Genomic DNA, 21,806 nt, shown 5'->3' on the forward strand with positions numbered 1-21,806 from the left:
GTATATATTCCTGATGAAAAGGAGGAATGAGGTGAAGAGGGTAAATGTTAAGGACAAGATGATTATTGGGCCATAGCGGGTAAAATAAGACAGAATAATAAATCGAAGCATTTCCTTTTCATCTCCACAAGTGAAGGTAAAGGGAATAATGTGTGGTAGAAAGTAGGCCGTTAAGAAACCTTAATTACAAGTCTCAAATTAGGAGAATCTGCCAGGGAAAGGAGGTAAGAATTGTGGAGAGCAGAGAGATTTGGAGTCGTTGTTGGCATGGAGTGCACAAAGGGCGAATAAAAGTATTGTTGACCTCTGGGCGGGTGGTACCATTAGCTCAGCTTTGTGACTAAAAAAATATCTACCTCCTTCCCGAAATAATCATCCTGGCCGCTTAAAACCATCTTAATTTAGCAATAGTAAAATTTCCGTTTGTGCTAGGATCTATTAACAGAACTTTAACATGTTTTTATATTAAAATAAAAATACACTCTTCTAAAAATAAGACTGCGGCTGCATCAAGAAAGGATTTTAGAAAGGCCTTATTCACAAGCTAATTGAAGGATGGAGGTGTTCTTTTAAACCTAAAGCCGCTGTGATCGCGAAAGGCGATCAGACACTTCTTAATAGATCGAGTTTAAACCCAGGGGTCGGGTAAGGCGAAAATCTCGCTCGACCGCTTTGGCTCCGCCCATTCCGGTTTCTTCCGTTTACAAAATGCGGTGGGCTCCAGCGTCCATCGGTAGCCCCACGGCTCTCGATCCAAACGCTTGGCCGCACAGCCTGCCGAGGAGTAGGTCTTGGATGAGTCGCCTCCGGTCTGGCCATGAGGAAGCTGTCTCCCGAGACCATGGTCAACGCTAAGACCGAAGGGCTAAGGTCTCCGTGGGAGGAACAGTAGGCCATCCTGTTCCTTTGATCGCCAGCGCATAGGCACACAGAGTTTAGAGCCATCTTAAAACACTGCCTGCTTTCAATGCCTTAGGTCGCTCGGTCAAGGTGGGCCCTTTGCGGTTCCACAGATCTGTCTAGCCAGACGGAGACCAACTACACGTTAACCCATATTAGCAGCCGCAGCCACTAAAGAAGCTGCTTTTAACGAGCCCTCTCCTTAGGAGCATGCGCACTCTGTCAGCGCACGTCGACGCCGGCCGAGAGCGAGCGTGATTGACGTTTACGTCGGATGACGCCTGAAAGCGCGAGGACGTGGGTTTTCGAGAGTGCGCACTGAGTGCGTCAGCGGCGACCCTTCGGCCTTTTTAGGGAGGGGGCGACGCTGAGATGGGGGCGGCGGCGGCGGAAGCGGATCGTACTCTATTTGTGGGCAACTTGGAAACTAAAGTGACAGAGGAGCTCCTTTTCGAGCTTTTCCACCAGGTAAGCGGCTGGGATCGGCCTTTTCCTTTCGTTTCCCCTCGCGTAGGGCCCGGCCCAACTGGTACCCTCGCTTTTTTCGTGCAAACGTGGCTGTCCGTCCGGGCACCCTCCAGGTGGGCCGGTTGGGCCTGGAGGTCGCGTTTAGGTGTTGGGTGGGTGTCGCCTAATTAAAAGAACCCTAGTCACGCCAAAGGGAGGACTAGAGGTGGAGGAAACATTCCCGAGGTAAAGATTCCCGGATCTTAAAGAGATATAATACATGTGGATTCATTCTTAAGCAGTGTTTTCTAAATTAACTTTTAAATTAAAGTGGACGTAAAATAACTTACTAGTTCCAGGTGTACACCACAGTGATTAGACATTTATGTAGAGCAGTATTTTTTCTATTCCTCCTTTTTTCATCTTCCCCTGAGGACACTGTCTTTGGTTTGTCTGACAAATTAATTTCAATTTCCTTGTCCGTGACTCTTTCCCATGACAGTTTCTGATAGAATTGCAGCATTAAGATATTTAGAATAGGCTCGTAAATAGTTCGTAGAAAAGTAGCATTGTGGTTATTGAAATTTGTATTAAAATATGTTAGGAAGTCCAAGTATCCTCGTCCCTCCAGTACCATCCTCTAACCACTGGTAAGTGATTGATCCATACAAAAGTGAATTTTTGGTCCAAGAAAACCTCTGTTGATAAACATTAATTTCCATGAAGGGGGAAGATGATGGATGTTGGTCACCTTGTTAAGTCATAAAGTGTTAAGGAATGTAAATCCAGTGATTGTGTTTCCAGTTCCTTATGGCCTCCCTTCCACCAAATAAGTTACTCTTTAGTTGTAGCTGTGGGATCTTTATTCTAATGGACATGGAAATCTATGTCTATTTGTTAGCGTTCCTGCTTACATTTCTTTTGTTTTTAAACTTTGTAAAATTTGAGTATTTTCCTGAAATTGCCTTATTTAAGTTGTAAACTCTTTTTTTATCTGTAGGCTGGGCCAGTAATAAAAGTGAAAATTCCAAAAGATAAGGATGGTAAACCAAAGCAGTTTGCATTTGTGAATTTCAAACATGAAGTATCTGTTCCTTATGCAATGAATCTACTTAATGGAATCAAACTTTTTGGAAGGCCCATCAAAATTCAGTTTAGATCAGGTAACTTGCTATTTGATGGTGGTGTTTGGAGAGAGGGATTATTAGCTGCTTTTAATTTTTTGATTTAAATTTTATTCAGTTTTAAAGGACCCTTTTTGGATGAAAATACTTTTAAGCTTTATGAATAGTAAGTAGTATTCCTGAAAATGGGTAACATTGACAACATAGATTTTGAAAGTTGTAATTTTAAAACTGAGTTTAAATTTTCAGTTTGGGTTAGTAAAATACATAAATTTTATTGTTAGAAAGGAGCAAGAATTATTTTCTGAAAATAGTTTTCCTCGCTGCTTTGTAATTTATTTTTGTAGTTTTGATTCTTGATCATGTGAGGATGAAACTTTGCATGTATCTAGTCTTACAATTTAGTGTACGGACCAAATATGGCCAGGGTGGATATATTAATACATTAGATATTACCTTACTTGGGACTGATTGTTTCAAATATATCTGTTGTTAAACAGAATTTTCACTCTGATGAAACTGTAAAGCAGTCTACTAAAATCTGAGGTTTTCTCTTTAGCCTATGTCTACCTTTTCGGAGTGATTTGTGGTGGGGGAAACAATTTTTTATCAAGAAGAATTTCTCAAATTATTTTATTTTAGGAAGTAGCCATGCCTCACAGGATGTTAGTTTGTCATATTCTCAGCATCATGTTGGAAATGCAAGCCCCACCTCCACATCTCCTAGCAGGTAATATTTCTCACCTATTGTTAAAATCATTTATCAGGAATTTTCTTAGGTAGTGATCTCAGAACACAAAATGAGTGTTTGGTTTTCTTTATAGTGCTCATACCTCTTAATTCTTCTATAGTATTATTTGCTATGTGGGATTATAGTTATTTATATGTCTATTTTAAGGGGACTATAGACATAAACATTACATATAGTCCCCTTAAAATAGATACATATGTAACTATATTTATGTTCATTTATAGACATACCCACAACCACATATACATTCATATAACTGAAACAAAATTTCTCAAAACATGACTTATCCTTATTACTTGCAATATAATCAACTTCCATCTTATTTCATATTTTAAAATTTAAATTAATTTGTGATCACTAATTGGTTACTTGCAGTGACTAAGGAGGCTATTGGACTAAGAGTTTGTAGAATTTGATCTAGTTCAGCCTCTCCCAATTGTATAATCTTAACTAGTCTCATTTCTTTGGTCCTGTGCTTGAATTTGTAAGTAAAAGAAGTTGAATTAAATGGTATCTTAAGTCCCATCTAACTTCTGAAGGTAAGAAAAGGTACCTTGTTTATATTTACTTAAGTAATTTTGTTTTGGGGAGGCTGACGTTTTACCGGAGGCAGTTTTTTCCTGGTATAGTCAGAGCTATTTATCAATCTTAATGGGCTTCATTCAAGAAAGAGTTAATAAATACCTATTATGTGCCATGTTCTTTACCAAGGTTTTTGCGTTTATAATTTCATTTATTCCTTTCAGCAGTCTTATGAGGTAGGTATTATTATCATTTCTTCCTTGTATATGAAGAAGGTGAGGATTGGAGATTAACCTGCTTAAAAGTTTGAACTGCTCTTAAGTTGTGGACTAGGATTCAAACCCTGGCAGTGTGCTCAAGCTGAGCCACTATGATGTGCTGCCTAGTGGAGCTTAAAATCTAGATGATTGCACATTTTGTAAATGTTTTGTGACTACCTGTTTAATTCCTACCATTAGTTTTCTAAAAATGGAGTGGAAAGTGCTTGGGGAAAGTCGTAACAAGGAGAAACGATAAAAATGAATGAGGATCTAAAAGAGGATAATGTACCTAGATCATAATGAATGAAAAATGGAGAGTAGTAGATGATATTGTGAAGTAGATAGAGGCTGGATGATAGAGTTTTTCTTACAGGTTGTAATTTGGATTTGGGAATTTTACCTTAAGAACCATAGGAAGACATTGAAATGTTTTCCATAGGGTAGTGAAAGGAAGAGGTTTGTATTTTAAGGAGTTTTTTGGTTGCAGTGGGAGAATGAATTGGAGGGACAAGGGTGAAAATAGAAAGGCCACATTAGGAAGCTATTGGTAGCAAGGTATTGGTATTAGTAGCCAGGTAGCAGGGAAATGAGGTTGATGATTTCGGAGAGAAATGGGTGAATATGGAAAGATATCCGAAGGTGCAATTGTAAGAGAGCAGTAGTATAAAAAAGGTATCCTCTTAGTGTCCTTTCTTGCCCTCTGAAATTGTGTCTAGTTGGAATTCAAAGCATCTCCACCCACTTTTTTATAGAACCTTCAAAGGTATTTTTGGTGGACAAAAAAAGCTCCCTCCCCCCGCCCCCTGCTTAGAATTTCTTGGGGGAAAAATATGCAAGTAAGTACTTAATTTTAATCAAAGGCTGGAGTGTACATTATTTTTATACTTGTTATAAGTAAAATTATACTTTTTACTTTCTTAACATACAGATACAAAACTGATTTAAGAAAACTCAAAAAGATCTAAACTATAAGACAAATCAATGGGTGATTTGATTCCAAAGGCATGTTTTAAAATACAATTACGTTTATAATGTTTTCTAAGTGAGTTTTTCTTTAGAGCAAGTTATCTCTTCAGGAAGTGAGGAATAAAGTATAAGTCCTAAAAATTCTATTTATGTTACAGAAATCTTGATTTCTTACTCCCCCAAACCTGTTCCTTTCTCCCGTCTTAGTATTTGTTTACTTAATTGCTCAAGATAAATATCTAGATTTTATTTATTTTTTTACTTCTTTTTCCCTCATTTGTCATCTAGCCGATCAAGTGCTTTTCATTTTAGTTCTCTGTCTAGGCCTTTGCACTAGCCCAGAGATGGACAATTTTTTTTCTATAAAGGACAAGATAGTTAATAATTTAGACTTTAGTTAATATTTTAGACTTTTGCTGGTTATACAGGTTCTTACACTGCCTTTGTAGCTCTACATAAATAATACAAAAACAAAAGAAGGTGGCAATATTCCAGTAAACCTTGGTTTACAAAAAATTATTTTTGGCCCAAAGGCTATAGTTTGCTCACCCCTGCCCTAGTCCTTCCCTCAGTTGGAATGTTTTTCTTCTAGGTAACCTTGTTAATTCAGCTCTAGGTTCAAATGTCTATGTAGAAAGGCGATCCCTGAGTAGTCAAGCAAAAATAGAAGCCCCTGTCTTTCTCACCTCCACTTGTTCTTTATTCATTCAATATATCACGTATAACTATGTGAGGCTCTCCTATTGCCTAAATCCTTACCTCAGCTCCGTGAGAGCAGATAACCTTCTTCATTCCTTTGAGAGCTTTGTCTGGTTATGGCTGGTGTATGGTAAATTCTTGTAGAATGAAAGATTATATGTTGGTTTTCTTTTATTTTTTTTCTTTTTCAGGTACGAAAGGATGGTGGATAACATGACTCCATCATCACAGATAATTCAGAGAACCTTCTCTTCTCCAGATAATTTTCAGAGACAAGCAGTGGTAGGCTAATTTTTCAACTTAAATTGCTAAAAAATAAAAAATAAAAAATTCATACTTAGAGTGTTCAGATAATTTTTTAGTTGAATTTATTGGGTGACATTGGTTAATAAAATTATATAGGTTTTAGGTGTACACATCTATGATACATCATCTGTACATTGAATTGTGTGTTCACCGCGTCAAGTCTCCTTCCATCACCATTTATTCCCCCATTACTCTCTTCTGCCTGCCCCCCTCCCCTTTCTGTTTGGTAATCACCATACTGTTGTCAGTGTCTATGAGGTTTTCACCTTTATCACCCAGGCTCCCAAACCCTCTGACAGCGGTCAGTCTGTTCTCTGTCTCTGAGTCTGTTTCTATTTTGTTCATTAAATTCCACATATGAGTGTAATTACATGGTATTTGTCTTTCTCTGACTGGCTTATTTGACTTAGCATAATACTCTCCAGGTACGTCCTTGCTTTCATGAAAGGTAAGATTCCTTTTTCTGGCTGGGTAGTATTCCATTGTGTAAATGTACCACAGCTTTTCCATCCACTCATTTACTGATGGGTACTTGGATTGCTTCTAAATCTTGGCTATTATAAATAATGCTGTGATGAACTTAGGGGTGCATGTATTCTTTCAAATTAGTGGTTTGGGTTTCTTCAGATATATTCCCAGAAGTGGAATTGCTGGGGTCTATAAGGCAGTTGCATTTTTAATTTTTGAGGTAACTTCATCCTGCTTTTCACAGTGGCTATGCCAGTTTCATTCCCACAAAAAGTACATGAGAGTTTCCTTTTCTCCACATCTGAGCCAACACTTGTTTGTTGATTTATTGATGATATCCATTCTGACAAGTATACAAGGGAGGGACCCTTCCAGTACAGGCTTCCCCCATTAGGTGAATGTACCAGCTGGCTTTGTGAGATACTGCCTTCGGCTTCAGTGACAATTTTTTGAAGACTTTCAGTGTGTTTGCCCATTTCATGACAGGTGATTTATGAGTGCACCTGCCCATACTGTGCTGGGTGCTTAGCAGTTTTTGACCAAAAACAGCATGAACCCCATTCCCCACCCTTGCCATTTACCCAGCCTCTCCCCCAGCGACTTTTTTTTTTTTTTTCGTACCATGGATGAAAAAAGTCCTCAGAGGGAAACGTTTTGCTGATGTGGAGGAGTTCGTGAAGCAAAAAACAGCAGAAGGCATCAAAACTGATGAGTTCAAAAATTTATTTTGAGCAGTGGAAAAAAGTCTTGACAGGTGTATTGCATCAAATGGAGAATATTTTGAAGGTGACTGAAGTTTAAACATGTAAGAATAAAGACAATTTTTTTACAAATAAGTTCTGGGTTTTTTTGAATTTACCTTTGTAAGGTGATACCTCATTGTGGTTTTAATTTGTATTTTTCTGATTAGTCATCTTGAACATCTTTTCACATGTCTATTGGCCATCTCTATGGAGAAGTGTCTTTAAGTCCTTTGCCCATTTTTAAATTATGTTTTTATGTTTTTTTGTTGTTTTGGTGTTGAGTAGTATGAGTTCATTATAAATTTTGGGTATTAACCCCTTATCAGATATATCATTGGTGAATAAGTTCTCGCATTCATTAGGTTGTCTTGTCATTTTGTTGATGGTTTCCTTTGCTGTGCAAAAACATTTAGTTTTATGTAGTCCCATTTGTTTTTTGTTTTTTGTTTTCCTTTGTTTTCCTAGCCCAAGGCAATATATCAGAAAAATATTGCTACGAGAATTGTCCAGGATTTTATTGCCTATGTTTTCTTGTAAGCTTTTTATGGTTTTGAGTCTAACATTTAAGTCTTTAACCTGCTTTGAGTTGGTTCTTGTAAATGGTGTAAGAAGGTGGCCTAGTGTCATCTTGTTGCATGTATCTATCCAGTTTTTTCAACACCACTTGTTGAACAGACTATCTTTACCCCATTGTATGTTCTTGTCTCCTTTGTTGATTGTTAATTAGCCATAAAACTGTGGGTTTATTTCTGGGCGCTCTCGTCTGTTCCATTGATCTATATGTCTGTTTTTATGCCAGTACCATGCTATTTTGATTACTGTGGTCCTGTATATTTTCATATCAGGTAGTGTGATTCCTACAACTTTTTTCTTTTAAAGATTCCTGTGGTTATTCGGGGTCTTCTGTGGTTCCATATGAATTTTTGGAATGTTTGTTCTAGTTCTATTGAAATATGCCATTGGTATCTTGATAGGAATTGTGTTGAATCTACAGATTGCTTTGGGTATCATGGACATTTTAATGATGTTCATTCGTCCTTTCCTTGAACACGGTATATGCTTCCACTTATTTGTATCTTCAGTTTCTTCATTGTCTTAAATTTTCTGAGTACATGGTACAAGTCTTTTACATCCTTGGTTAAGTTTGTTCCAAGGTTTTTATTTATTTATTTATTTTTTTATGCAATTGGGAATGGGATTTTTTTTTAGTTTCCCTTTCTGATAGTTCATTGTGTATAGAAAAGCAACTGTTTTCTGGATATTTATTTTGTATACTGTTATTTTATTGAATTCATTAATCAGTTCTAATATTTTATACAGTATCATGTCATCTACAAATCATAACAGTTTTATTTTTTCTTTTCCAGTTTGGATGTCTTTTATTTCTTCTTTTCTAATTGCTGTGGCTAGGACTTCCAGTACTATGTTGAAAAAGAGTAGTAAAAGTAGACATCCCTGTTTTATTTTTGATCTTATGGGAAACATTTAGTTTTTGCCTGTTGAGTACGATGTTGGCTGTGGGTTTGTCATATATGGCCTTTTATTATATGAAATGTTCTCTTTATTTCCACTTTGCTGTGAGGATTCATCATAAATGGGTGTTAGATTTTAACATGTTTTTTCTGTATCTGTTGATATGATCATGTTATTTTAATCCTTCATTTTGTTTATGTGGTGTGTCACATTAACTGATTTGTGGGTATTGAACCAACCTTGCACTCTGGGATAAATTCCACCTGTTCTGCCAGAGCCCAAGGTGAGTGGTTGCAAGTAAGATTTTGTGTGTTGGCCCGTTAAGAGGGTTCCTGTGCCTCTAGCTGACTCCTGTCCCTCTCTGGTGGACAGAATCCCAGCTAATTTTCCCAGCCAGATGTTAAAGTGGGCCACTCTTCCCAGCTCTGGTTCTCTGGGCTGAGGAGCGTTGCTTTGGTTTGGGACCCCATGCTTCTCAGGGGAAACCTTTGCAACTGAGATATTCCTCTGGAATCAGCCACTGCCCATGGAAGTGGGGCTGCCCCTTTCCACATCTCTGATCTTCTTGCTAGTCGCCATGTATTTTCTGTAAATCCTTATGTATAAGGCTTCTCTTCAGCTAGCTTTTGATTGATTATTCAGGTTAATTGCTCTATATTCTAGTTGTAATTCCAGTTTGGTCTTGGGAGGAGACGAGTGTAGCATACACCTACTCTACTGTCATGTTGGATCTTTGAGATAATCCTTAAATTAACTTCTTAAATTTTAGATAAACTAGTATGATATTTGTAGACTGATCACACAGTTTAGTTTTCACTGGCCTGAAATATATATTTAAAGATCGAAGATAGATAGAACCACATCTCATATTTTTATTTTTCCTCGACAATTGTTGGGTATGTGTGTGTGTATGTGTTTCAAATACTAGAAACTCATTCTCTGTTCTTGCAACTCTATGCCCAGTGACTTTTTTCTTTTATGATATATTCGCCCTAATACTATACTTTAATACACTGGAGTTTTCTAAACTATATCTTGAAGACTTTTTTTTTTTTTTTTCCTGTAATAATATCACCATGAGAGTAGGCTTAACATCTTAGGTATATTTTATTGTTTCATCTTTGTTTCCTTTCAGTTGCCAAGTCCTTTTTTTTTTTTTAACATTAAAAAAAGGTGGTTTTTTTTGCTTAAATTGCAGTCTTGGCTTGTGGTCTCTAGCCTTTTGAATTTCACAGGTGTACAAAATATGAGTGAAATAAAGTAAAATTCACAGATCAGTATAAAGAGATATTAACTTTTATATACATATTTATTTGTCTCATTTTGTTGTAAGCCATTAAAGAATATCATTATTGGCTAATATTCATGAATAGAATTTTGGGACCACTCGTCTAGTCATTAGTACTTGTCTCCATTTTATCCTTACTAGTCCATCTTACACATCATTTCAAATTTAATAATATAACTATTTTGCTTATCTTCCTGGTGATTTGACTTTTCATTGTTTGCAAGATAAAGTCAGAATTCTCTAGCCTACTTATTAGGTACTTCCATTGTCCAATTCAGATAAATCTTGCCTTAGTGGCCATTCGCTGTTTACGCACTCTAGAACCTATTTCAGCCAGAATTGACTTGCTATTACTCTGTGAACCCATTCAATGTTTTTGTGTAATTTTCTTTCCTTGGCATACTTCCCTCCTTAAAATCCTTTCCTTAAAATATTCCTTTTATACCTTCAATACTCAGATCATATGCTATCTTCATGAAGCTTTTCCTAATGATACTAAGCTCATGACTCTGTTCATCACACAGTGATTCATATTATAGTCACTTTGTATGACTTTTTCCTTCTAAGTTGTCTTTTTAAGAGCAAGAAGTAGTAGTTATGTACAAATATCTTAAAGATGTGCATTGGAATAAATGAAGCTATTGTATTATACTACTTTTAGTTATGTTTAACTTAAGATCCATCTAGGGAAGAGTGATTTTGCTTTTCTGTCATTATTTGTTTAGTTAACTGTAACCAAATAGCCATTGGCTTTGATATCTAGAAATATTTGCAGTTAACATTTCCTTCTTTTTCTCTTCCCTCAGATGAACAGTGTTTTGAGACAGATGTCATATGGTGGGAAATTTGGTTCTCCACATCTTGATCAGTCAGGATTTTCACCATCAGTTCAGACACCTAATCATACTTTTAACCAGTCTTCAAGCTCCCAGTGGCGTCAGGATACACCATCATCACAGCGTAAAGTCAGACAAACTTCTCATCCCTATATAGCAGATAGACATTATAACCGTGAGCAGCGTTACACCGATCATGGGTCTGACCATCATTACAGAGGAAACAGAGATGATTTCTTCTATGAAGATAGGAATCACGATGGCTGGAAACATGACCATGATAACAGAAGGGACAGTAGTAGAGCTGGAAAATGGCACTCATCTCGAAACTAACGTGTTCAAAGGACATTGTTTTTATAGGGCGATCCTAGGCCCTTTGGCTAAATGGTCTGGGAATGTTTTGTTAAAACTGCACAGAGCAGTTTTACAAGTTGCCACATTTCTTATAAAATTTTAAAACCTATAGCTACAATCTAATACAGAAATGAGGAGAATTGTGGTTCAGTTATTACATTAATAACCTTTCACCTCAGGGTTTTATGCAGAGGAAAGGGATTTATGTGAAGAAAGTGCCACAGTTCCTAATCATTTTAGACAATTGAGGAAAGGGTGTATTATATATATTGGTTGTATTATAAAGCAAATATTTTAATTATCTGTTATCTATTGTAAGAACCTGTTTATTAGTGAATCACATTTTAGGTATAGAAAACTTCCAAGTTAATAGTCTAAAATACAGTAGTATTTTGTTAATCATAGAGAATGTAATTTCAGTGATTCATTTCTACTAACATTTGATTTGAGAAAGTTTATTGGTAGAGTTTAGGGATAAATCATATTGTTTAACTTCATAGAGAATGTAAATATAAGTTCTGTGAGATGCTCTTTTGAGTTTTATCCAATTGGACATACAAGTGGGAATTTGCACATGCTATTTCATTCTAAAATTTTAGAATTTCCTCATTAAATCATGTTTGACTGAATGGCTGAAGCCACTCAGGAAGTTAAATGTCTCTAAATGTACTTTTTTATATTAAAAATACATTGATAGTATAAATTCCCCTCTGCAGGAAGGACAAAAGTGCAAATGCACAGTCAGATAAAATGGCAGATTGGTTTACTGAAAGTATACTTGTTTGGGAAAGGGTTCACAAAGCCTTTAAGTGCTGCCTCTATTACTCAGACTTCAAAAACGTATAATTTTCAAAGCGCCCAGGGCATCTGTACAAGGATACATTTTATTATGGGGATTGCACATGTTTTTTGTTTGAACATTTGAAGGAATCTAAACACTTCTGGATGTAAAAAAATGTTAAATCTTATTTAACAAAACTGTTATGTATCAAGATGTTTCCCTTTCACTGTAGAACTTGTTTATAAAAATTCATTTTTTGAAATATTTGGATTCTTTTTAATAACTACAGCATTTGTACTGTTACTTTTTAATATATTGAAAACATAAAAGGAATGGTGTGTCTTCTTTTTCTTTTCTTTCTTTCTTTTTTTTTTTTTTTTTTTTTTTTGATGTCACTGTAGAGACACTGAACACAAAAGTTACCAACATGCTTTTATTCATTGATTGCCTGGTGTGAAGAATGCCAGTTCTTTAGAGAATCTTGAAATATGCCTTTTTAACATATCAAACAATATTTTAGAGTCAGATTTTCAGTGACACATGGATTATCGTTCCAAGGACTATAAACTAATCTCCCTGGTCTCTAGGAGTTTATTTACATTCAAGATTTCTGTTTTTAAATGCATGTCAGTTTTTTGTGTCTAGTTGGTGCTACAGTCCACCTAGGTATTGAGAACTACAGAGTTAAAAGGAGGAGAATGTGGCAGAGCAGTTTCTCCCAGACTGTGTTCCATGAAATACTGCATGATGTTCTGCAAAATAAAGGTTCTGTAATCAAATGGTAAATATGTACTAACACTGTAACTTTCTCTTAGAGAATGATAACAGCACCATAACGCTGCTGACAAGTACTACAGTAAAGAAATCTGTTTATACTTAACCTTGTATTTTCCAAATTTACTTGACCCTTATTTTACCCTTTTATACATAACATGTATTAAGACCCCTCAGAGAATCTGACTACCCTTCCTCCAATCAACCATAAACATTTTATATCACTTTCTAATGATGTAGAGGCCCATATTCCCTTTATCAACTACCATCATCCTAGGAAGTGCAATCGTTGCAACAGGATTATTCCAACAGGACCCTAATGTTTAAGTACCAATGTATGTATTCCTATAATATCCTGTATTTCTCTGATCATAGCCTTTGTACTGTATTTTAATCTTTTTATTTGCATCTCTGGACAGCTCCACGAAAGCAGAGACTTATCTTACACCTGAATTTGCAGTATCCAGTGTCTGGCATATATAGAATACTTGATAAATTTTTGATGAATGAATGAAGGAATATTTATCAAATTGAATTTAAAAAGAAGACTTACTGTAGAAAACTTTCTTAAAATAGATTTGCTAACCCTGAACCATTGTTGCATTGTTATTAAAATTATGTATCACAATATATTGTGCCTTTAATATACTCTAGAATTTCATCTGATTTTCAAGTTTTTAAGTTTGTATCTGTATTTATGAGGTTTTCTTTTTAAAATTGTTTATTTTTATTTTGGTTTTGTAACTGTGTTTCTGCTAGTTTTGTATTGGGTTGGCCAAAAATTTCATTTGGGTTTTTTCTGTAAGATGCCCGTAGTGCTTAGTTGTCTTTTAACTTTATTCCAAACAATTTTATTTGATTGTATTGTCACAATACAATACAAGCTGTCAGATCAGCGTGCATTAAAAAAAAAAAAATCAAAATTGGTGAATTTTTGTATAGCCATTTGAATATTGAAGATGGAAGAAAATATGCAACATTTTCATTGTATTATGCTTTATTTCAAGAAAGGTAAAAACACAACTGAAACTCAAAAGATTGTGCAGTGTGTGGAGAAGGTGCCATGACTGATCAAACGTGTCAAAATTGGTTTGTTAAGGTTCTTAGTACTACTGACATTTAGGCCAAATAATTCTTTGCTGTGGGGTTGTCTAATGCATTGGGAGATGTTTAGCAGCACTGCTGGCCTCTACCCTCTAGAAGCCAACAGCGAGATATAGCCGACATCCTCAAAATATCCAAGTCAAGTTACTGGAGAAAATGAAAATGTCTTTTACAGAAAAAAACTAAATGGACTTTTTGGGAAATCCAATAGGAATGATGTGTTTCTTTAAGACTTGGTGAACTCATAAAACTGTTGGGATCTTAGAAGTAACTAATGCCCTTCTCAATTTTCTTGATGGTTATTGATCAGGTTTTCTACTTTCTTGAGTCAATTTGGATACCTTGTATCTTTTCAAAAAGTTAACCATCTTTTGCATCTTTAAAAATACAGAGTTTATGAAGTATTCTAATATTTGTAAATCTATAGCTGTAGTTCAGTTTTAGTTTTTGGTATATTTTACCATCCCTCTGCACCCATATTTGCTAGAGACTATGTTGTTTATACATTTGTATTTGTATAAGCCTCACGCTGCATTGTTTTTGTCAAAAAAAACAAAAAACCTAAAACATTTTTTAACATTTAAATAACAAAATTACATAGTTTTCCAACAGTTGCCATTTCTCTGGCTTTTCTTTCCTTTGTGTAGATCCACTTATCCATCAGGTACTCTACTAGATTGATAATTTTATATTGCAGACTTGCTGGTGATGAATTATTTTAGCGTTTTTATGTCTGAAAACATCTTTTTCACCTTCATTTTTGAAATACAGCTTTTTCTGGGTATAGAATTCTAAGTTGACAGTTTTTTCTTTTAATATTATAAAAATGTGGCTCTACTGTCTTCTCACATTTTTTTCCTATAAAAATTCTGCTGTCGTGTACCTTATGTTTTATTTTTCTGTGGCTGGTTTTGAGCAATGATTATGATGAGCCTTAATGTAATTTTCTTCATGTTCTTTTTGCTTGGGGTTCATTAATCTTCATGATTTATCATTTTAATCAAATTTGGAAAACTGGCCATTAATTTTAAAAAGTTTATCGATTATTTGAGAAAGACACTAATTTGGTGTTCCACTTATGCATTCATTGTATGTGAATTCTTGTGATTCTTGTATGTGCCCTGACTGGTGTGTCAGGTTGATGCTCTAACTGAGCTTCCTGGCCAGGGCCAAAAAATATATTTTTGTTCTCACTTTCCTCTTTGGAAACTCCACTTGCACTTCTATGATACTGATTGTCCCAGCTTATTAATATGCTGCATATATATATTTTTTTTCATTGATTATGCTATTACATTTGTCCTGATTTTTCTCCTTTGCTCTCCTCCACCTAGCACCTGACACTCCCTCAGGCAATCTCCCACCATTGTTCATGTCCTTGTGTCAAGCATATAAGGTCTTTGGCTACTCCATTTCCTATACTGTACTGTACATTCCCTTGGCTATTCTGTAACTACCTTTATGTACTACTTAATCCCCTTCTCAACCATTTCCCCACATCCCCTCCCTTCTGGCAAACATCAAAATGCTCTCTGTAGCCATGATTTTGTATCTGTTCTTGTGTGCTTAGTTGTTTTTTTAGATTCAGTTGATAGATTTGTATTTTTGCCACTGTATAGTTCATGGTTTTGATCTTTTTCTTAATAAGTCCCTTTAAATTTCATATAATAATGGTTTGGTGATAATGAACTTTAGTTTTTTTGTTTTGTTTTTTTGTCTGGGAGGCTCTTTATTTGCCTTTTGATTTAAATGATAGCTTTGCTGGGTAGAGCAATCTTGTCCTTCTGTCCCTGCTTTTCATTACTGAATATTTCTTGTCAGTCCCTTCTAGCCTGCGAAGTTTCTTTTGAGAAATCAGCTGACAGTCTTATGGGAGCTTCCCTGTAGGTCACTAACTGCTTTTCTCTTGCTACTTTTAAGATTCTTTATCTTTAACCGTAGGCATTTTAATTATGTATCTTGTAGTGGGCCTCTTTGCATCCACTTGTTTGGGACTCTGTGCTTCTTGCACTTGCATGTCTTACTTCCTTCAAATTAAGAAAGTTTTCTTTCATTATTTTTTCAAATAGATATCCAATTCCTTGCCCTTTCTCTTCTATCATCCCTAAGATATGAATGTTGGACCGCTTGACGTTGTCCTAGCATCTGCTTATACTATTCTCATTTTCTTTTTTTATTCTTCTGTCTGAGTGGTTGAATTTTGCTTCCTTATGTTCGAAGTCAATGATTTGATTCTTGGCTTCATATAGTCTACTGTTGTTTCCCTGTAAATTGTTCTTACTTCAATTACTGTATCCTTCATTTCTAACTGGATCTTTTTTATGCTGCTGAGGTCTTCACTAAGTTCTTTGAGCCTCCTTATATCCAGTGTTTTGAACTCTGCATCTGATAGATTGCTTATCTCCATTTTGTTTGGCTCTTTTTCTGGAGTTTTGATGTGTTCTTTCATTTGGGCCTCATTTCTTTGTCTCCTTATTTTGGCAGCCTCCCTGTGTTTCTATATATTAGGTAGAGCTGCTTTGACTATCTAGATAGTGTGGCTTAATGTAGTAGGTGTCCCATAGGGTCTAGTGGCACAGCCTCCCTTGTCACCCAAGCTGGGTATTTGAGGTGTGCCCTTCATGTGGGCTGAGTACACACTCCTCATGTGGTTGAATCTTCATTGCTGTTGGCAGATCAATGGGAGGGAATTACCCAGGCCAGTCAGCTGCAAGGGCTGGCTGTGACCACTGACCACCAAACCTCAGTCATCCCTGGATGATCAGCTGTGCAGGAGCAGGGTGTTGGTGCTCTGACGTTGTCTGTAGCTGTCTACTGGGTGCGTAGGCCCTTGGGTTTCCTGGGTGGTGGCAGGCCAAGGTCATCCTCCACCTGTGTTTTGCCCTGAGCCACTTTGCCTGAACTATGAAGGAATCTGAGATGACTGGTACTTGTGCTGGGCTTGGAGATTCCCAGGGAAGTCAAGCTATGGATGTAGGCTGGCTGCTGCTAGTGCCAGGCCTGGAGCTCACTGGAGGCAGCTGTTGCTTGTTTGGTAGGATTTGGGAAGTTGTGAAGCATGAGCCAAGACCAGCCATTCATATGGAAAAGCAGCGTGGGGGAAGGGTGTTAAATTGCATGGGGTGGAGTCTGGAGTTCTCCAAGGTGGGTCAAACAGTGTTAGGTTGATGGAGTCTCAGATATGGAACCAGCTTGTGGGCTCTATGGGGTGAGAGTTTAGAAAAGGGACAGTGGCCTCTGCTGGCCTTGATGCCTCTCAGAAACTTTAGTTTCTCCCTTGATGCCACTGGTGCCTTTCAAGCTGCTACCCCAGTGCTAGAGTTCAGGGGAAGTGAGTCTGAGTTGGTGAGTCTGTGTGTGGGTTCTTAGAGAAGAACTGCTTGGGGGCTCCAGAAGTTTCTTTACCAACTCAATCTCTGCTGATTTTTGCAGCTAGAAGTTGTGGGGATTTATCTTCCTACACTGGAACCTTGAGCTGGGGGACCTGGTGTGGGACTGGACTCCTAGCTCCTCAGATATCGCCCCCAAATCTTTACCTACCACACGTGGGTGTGGGACCACCCCATTCCATGTCTCCTCCCCTCCTACCAGTCTGGATAGATGTGGTTTCTTTAATTCTGCAGTTGGTAGACTTCCATTCACTTGGTTTCAGACAGTTCTGAGTGATGGTTGTACTATATTTTAGTTATAATTTTGATGTGGTTGAGCAAAGAGGAATCCATGTTCAATGTGCTGGTTTTTTGTTTTTGTTTTTAATTCTCTTTTCTCTGTGTTATTGCTATGCCTTCAAGTCCACTAATCTCTTTTTCTGCAGTGTCTGATCAACAATTAATGTTAATATAATCTTAATCTCAGACGTAGTTTTTCTCCTTAGAAGTTTTAATTTAGATCTCTTTTTTTTTCTTCTGATTATTAACTTTTTTCAGCTTTATTTAGGTATAGTTGACAAAATTATAAAATTTAGAGTGTACAACCTGATGATTTGATATACATTGTGAGAGAATTCTGCCCCCGAGTTAATTGATACATAATTTGCTTCATTTTTATATCTTCAATGTCTTAAATATTTCAACATATGGATTCAGTTTATAGAACTTTTTAATGTCCTTTTTTACTAATTCTAATATCTTTATCAGTTCTGGGTTGGTTTCTACTGGTTCACCCATTTTTGTATGTATTTTCCTGCTTCTTTGCATGCCTTGTAATTTTTTTTTGGATGCTAAGCATTGTGAATTTTATGTTGTTAGCTGCTTGATATTTTGTATTTCTATAAATATTCTTGAACTTTGTTCTAGGATGCAGTTAAGTTACTTACAAATAGTTTTATCTTTTCGGGACCTGTGTTGAAGATATGTTGTGCAGGAATTGAGAAATATTTAGTCTAGGGTTAATTCGCCCGACTACTGAAGCAAGAAATAGTCTAATTGGTGTCTCCTGAATTAAGAAGTTTCTCAGTCTGGCTATTGGGAACAGATATATCCCTATTCTAGGTGAGTGATGAGTAGTATTCCCTCTGATTTTTTGGGACAATTCTTTTCCTTGCCTTGGGTAGTTTCTTCAAACCTCTATGCCAATCATGCTCTTATAAAAACTGGAGGGAATCTTCTGCAGATCTCTTGGATTTTTCTTCTGTGCAGCTAAATCCTCTTCAGTACTGGGTACTGGACATTATAGCTGCCTTGGTTCCCCTGAGCTTTGGTTTTATCTCCTCAACTGAAGAGATTCTCCCAGGCTCTGCCTGTCCTGCTCACTCATCACAGGGCAGCCTGAAAATTCCCTTAAGAAGGCTATCATAGGACTCACCTCATTGTTTCCTGTTTCTCAGGGATCACTGTCCTTTGTACCCATTCATTCTCTTGTTTCATGTTTTTCCTATATTGGTTTTTTCAAGCAGGAGGGCAAATTTAGACCTTGATATTCCACCTTTATTGTAAGTGGAAGTTAATCGATGGGTGATATGTAGTGCAGTCATCGTTCTTCATATTATGTGGTCTGTATTTTTAGGTTTTCTTATTTCCTCGAATTATTTAGATTCTTTTTATTTCTAATGTCTTTTCATTATGCCATTGTGACTTAACTTTATAGCCCTGTGGACAGAGAATGTGGCCTATGTGATAAAAACGTGTAGAGAAACAAGCCACATCACTTACTGGATGATCACAGGATTTTTCTAGGTTGCCTGGCATTCAGCTAGCAGAGCTTAACCCAGACCCAAGCACACACCTCTGTAGAAGCTTCTGAGGGAATCTGGAACTACAGCCATCCTCCGTGACTGACCTTCTTGCCTTGAGTTCCATCCCCTGCTATGTGGTGCCTGCATGAGGGCTTCTTTTCCCAACTTGTTAATGATTTTGTGGATGTTTGAAAAGCACTTGCTTTATCTGTTCCAAATTGGCTTACCTAACTACATTTTTAAATTAAAAAAGTCAGAATGAAAAGTCATTTAGAAAAACTTACTGTTGTCACATCTTTTTTCTTTTCTAAGTCCTTACCCAAGGACATGCTTATTGATTTTTAGAGAGTGGAAGGGAGGGAGAGAGAGAGGGAGAGAAACACAGATGTGAGAAAGAAACATTGATCAGTTGCCTCTTGTATGTGCCCTGAAGGGGGACTAAACCCACATCTAGGCATGTGCCCTGAAGGGAGATTCAAACTTGCAACCTTTCAGTATATGGGATGACGCTCCAACCAACTGAGCCACACTGGCCTGGGCTGTCACATGTTTATTTTGTTAACATATTCCTGCTAAATCTATTGTTAATTATTAGTACTTGTATGTCACTTGATTTAGGAGTGCTTCATATTAAGATACGTTTTAGTATATCCCTGCTACATACCTCTTGGTATGTATATGTTTATAAGATTGATCACCCTTTTTACATTCTTTTTCTTCTAGTGCAGTATTTCATAACTCTGGATGCATACTGTAATCATCTAGAGACTTTTCAAAAATCATTTGATGCCTACACTTTACCCCAGAATCACAGAGGAGGAGAGTGGTATCAGTATTATTTTTTTAAAGATCCTAATATGAAGTCAGGATTGATAATACTAGTGTTTCTATTTCTGTTATAGAACCAGCCAATGGTGTTCTAGAACAGCTTTGGGCTTCAGTTACCTGCTGTCATGAGGCATGGCTCCCAAGGCAAGAGTCTGGTGAAAAGGAAAGGGGTTGTTTCTTTAAAGGCTATTCAGATTTAGAATAATGGCATATTTCTGCCATTAAGTCCCACTCCCTTTAAAATACCCCCAAACAGACTTCTGGCCAAGATGGAGGCCTAGAAAGACATACTGGGTCTCCCTCCACAACTAAGAAGGGATAAAACTACCTCATAACTAGAGACAACCAGAAGTTTCAGAAAATCGAGCTGCATGGAAGTCCAACAAACAAAGATATAAAGAAGAAATACTCATTTGGACAGGTAGGAGGGGCATAGCCAGGGGTGTGGTGGGGAGAGGACGTGGTGTGGTGATGGCAGCAGCAGCAGCAACAGCAGGCCAGTGGAAAGCGCAGTTACACATTTTAAAAAGTTGGGAGGGACACCTGGGGAGCGTTCTCAGCTCCTCACCAGACTGCACAGTTCATGGTCCCAGCCTCATTGCTTCTGACTGCAAACCAGTGGGGGTTGGAGTGGAGGAAGAAACTGCTGGTCTGTCAGCAGAGTCTGATTGTGTAAAGGGCCCCCCCCATGTTCCTAGAATGTCCGCAGACCCACCCACTCTGGGAAGGACAGCCAGGGCAACACCTAGAGAGGTGTCAGTTCTATATAGAAGTGGGAGAAGTGCCTGGAAAAGGGGCAAGTGCTGAGCAAGTGGTATTGTTCCCTCTCTGACCCCTCCCCTATACACAGCACCATAAGGTGGTGAAACGGGTCACCCTGTACTGATGGGTACCTAAGGCTCCTCCCCTTACAATGTTACAGTAGTGACAGCTCCACTTAAGATACAGAGGCAAACAAACACGGGAGTTTGTCAAGATGAGGAGACAGAGAAGCATGGCCCAAAAGGGGGAATGGATCAAGGTTCCAGTGGGAGAACTGAGCAATGAGGAGATAGCCAACCTAACAGATGAGGAGATAGACAACCTAACAGATGCAGAATTCAAAACACTGGTGATAAAGATGCTCACAGGCTTGACAGATATGCGTGAGTATGGCAGATGCATAAGGGAAGAAGTGAAAGCTGTGTTAAATGAAACAGGAAAATCCACACAAAACCAATGGTTAAGGGAAGGAAACCAGGGTTCAAATCAATGATTTGGAATATAAGGAAGAAAAAAACAGTCACCCAGTACAGAATGAGGAAACAGGAATTGAAAAAAATGAGGAGAGGCTTAGGAACCTCTGGGACAACTTTAAACGTGCCAATATCAGAATCATAGGGGTGCCAAAAGGAGAAGAGGAAGAACAAGAAATTGAAAGCTTATGTGAAAAAATAATGAAGGAAACCTTCCCAAATTTGGTGAAGGAAAGAGACATACAAGTCCAGGAAGCACAGAGAGTCCCAAACAAGCCAGACCCAAGGCTGCCCCTGGGAGATGAGGAGGCAGAGAAGTGTAGGGTGGGGGAACAGAGAGAAGGCAGTCCTCTAGAGGATCAGAAGGGGTCTCAGGAGTTAGAGATGGAGCAGTGAGATCAGTAGAATCAGAATAGCTGGGTGTGGAGAAGGGAGAGTGGAGAAGGAGGATCTGGACAGAGGGTGGGGTGCCTTTGCAGTTCAGAAAAGGCTTGAATGTAGGGAATTTCACTCCACTTGCCCAGGTGGTGACGACAGTTGTCAAGATCAGTTAATATTAGAGGTTCAAGTGTCCTGTTCTCGGGCCAAGGGGACCTGTTATCTGATTTATATTGAGGCCAGGCAGTTTTATAGAGAAATATCAGTCCTTGAGGTTTTTCAGAAGATACCTCAGGGGTGTGTTCCACTGGGGCTTGAATTGGCCCAAACCCATATTGGTGAATGTGGGATGGTTGAGGAGTAAGACCTGTCTCCTGGCTCGAGGGTCTCTCACAG

The 21,806-nt window shown here is 37.7% G+C and overlaps 2 protein-coding genes across 3 annotated transcripts; one reads left to right on the forward strand and one right to left on the reverse strand.

Moving 5' to 3' along the window:
* Nucleotides 1-536: 536 nt before the first annotated feature.
* CUNH11orf71 (chromosome unknown C11orf71 homolog) lies at nucleotides 537-1,119 on the reverse strand. Its single transcript, XM_090265968.1, has one exon. The coding sequence runs from the start codon at nucleotides 943-945 to the stop codon at nucleotides 604-606; it is 342 nt and encodes a 113-aa protein (XP_090122094.1). The 5' UTR covers nucleotides 946-1,119; the 3' UTR covers nucleotides 537-603.
* A 37-nt stretch (nucleotides 1,120-1,156) lies between these two features.
* RBM7 (RNA binding motif protein 7) lies at nucleotides 1,157-13,320 on the forward strand. 2 transcript variants are annotated; one of them, XM_090265965.1, is made up of 5 exons: nucleotides 1,157-1,368; nucleotides 2,348-2,510; nucleotides 3,114-3,201; nucleotides 5,861-5,951; nucleotides 10,754-13,320. In XM_090265965.1, the coding sequence occupies exons 1-5, from the start codon at nucleotides 1,273-1,275 to the stop codon at nucleotides 11,114-11,116; spliced, it is 801 nt and encodes a 266-aa protein (XP_090122091.1). In that variant the 5' UTR covers nucleotides 1,157-1,272; the 3' UTR covers nucleotides 11,117-13,320. The 2 variants fall into 2 exon arrangements, with proteins under 2 accessions (XP_090122091.1, XP_090122092.1); XM_090265966.1 differs by lacking the exons at nucleotides 2,348-2,510; nucleotides 3,114-3,201 and having other exon boundaries at nucleotides 1,304-1,368.
* Nucleotides 13,321-21,806: the final 8,486 nt, after the last annotated feature.

Source organism: Furipterus horrens, unplaced genomic scaffold, assembly GCF_987537825.1.
Source record: "Furipterus horrens unplaced genomic scaffold, mFurHor1.1.pri manual_scaffold_2, whole genome shotgun sequence".
Lineage (NCBI taxonomy): Eukaryota > Metazoa > Chordata > Mammalia > Chiroptera > Furipteridae > Furipterus > Furipterus horrens.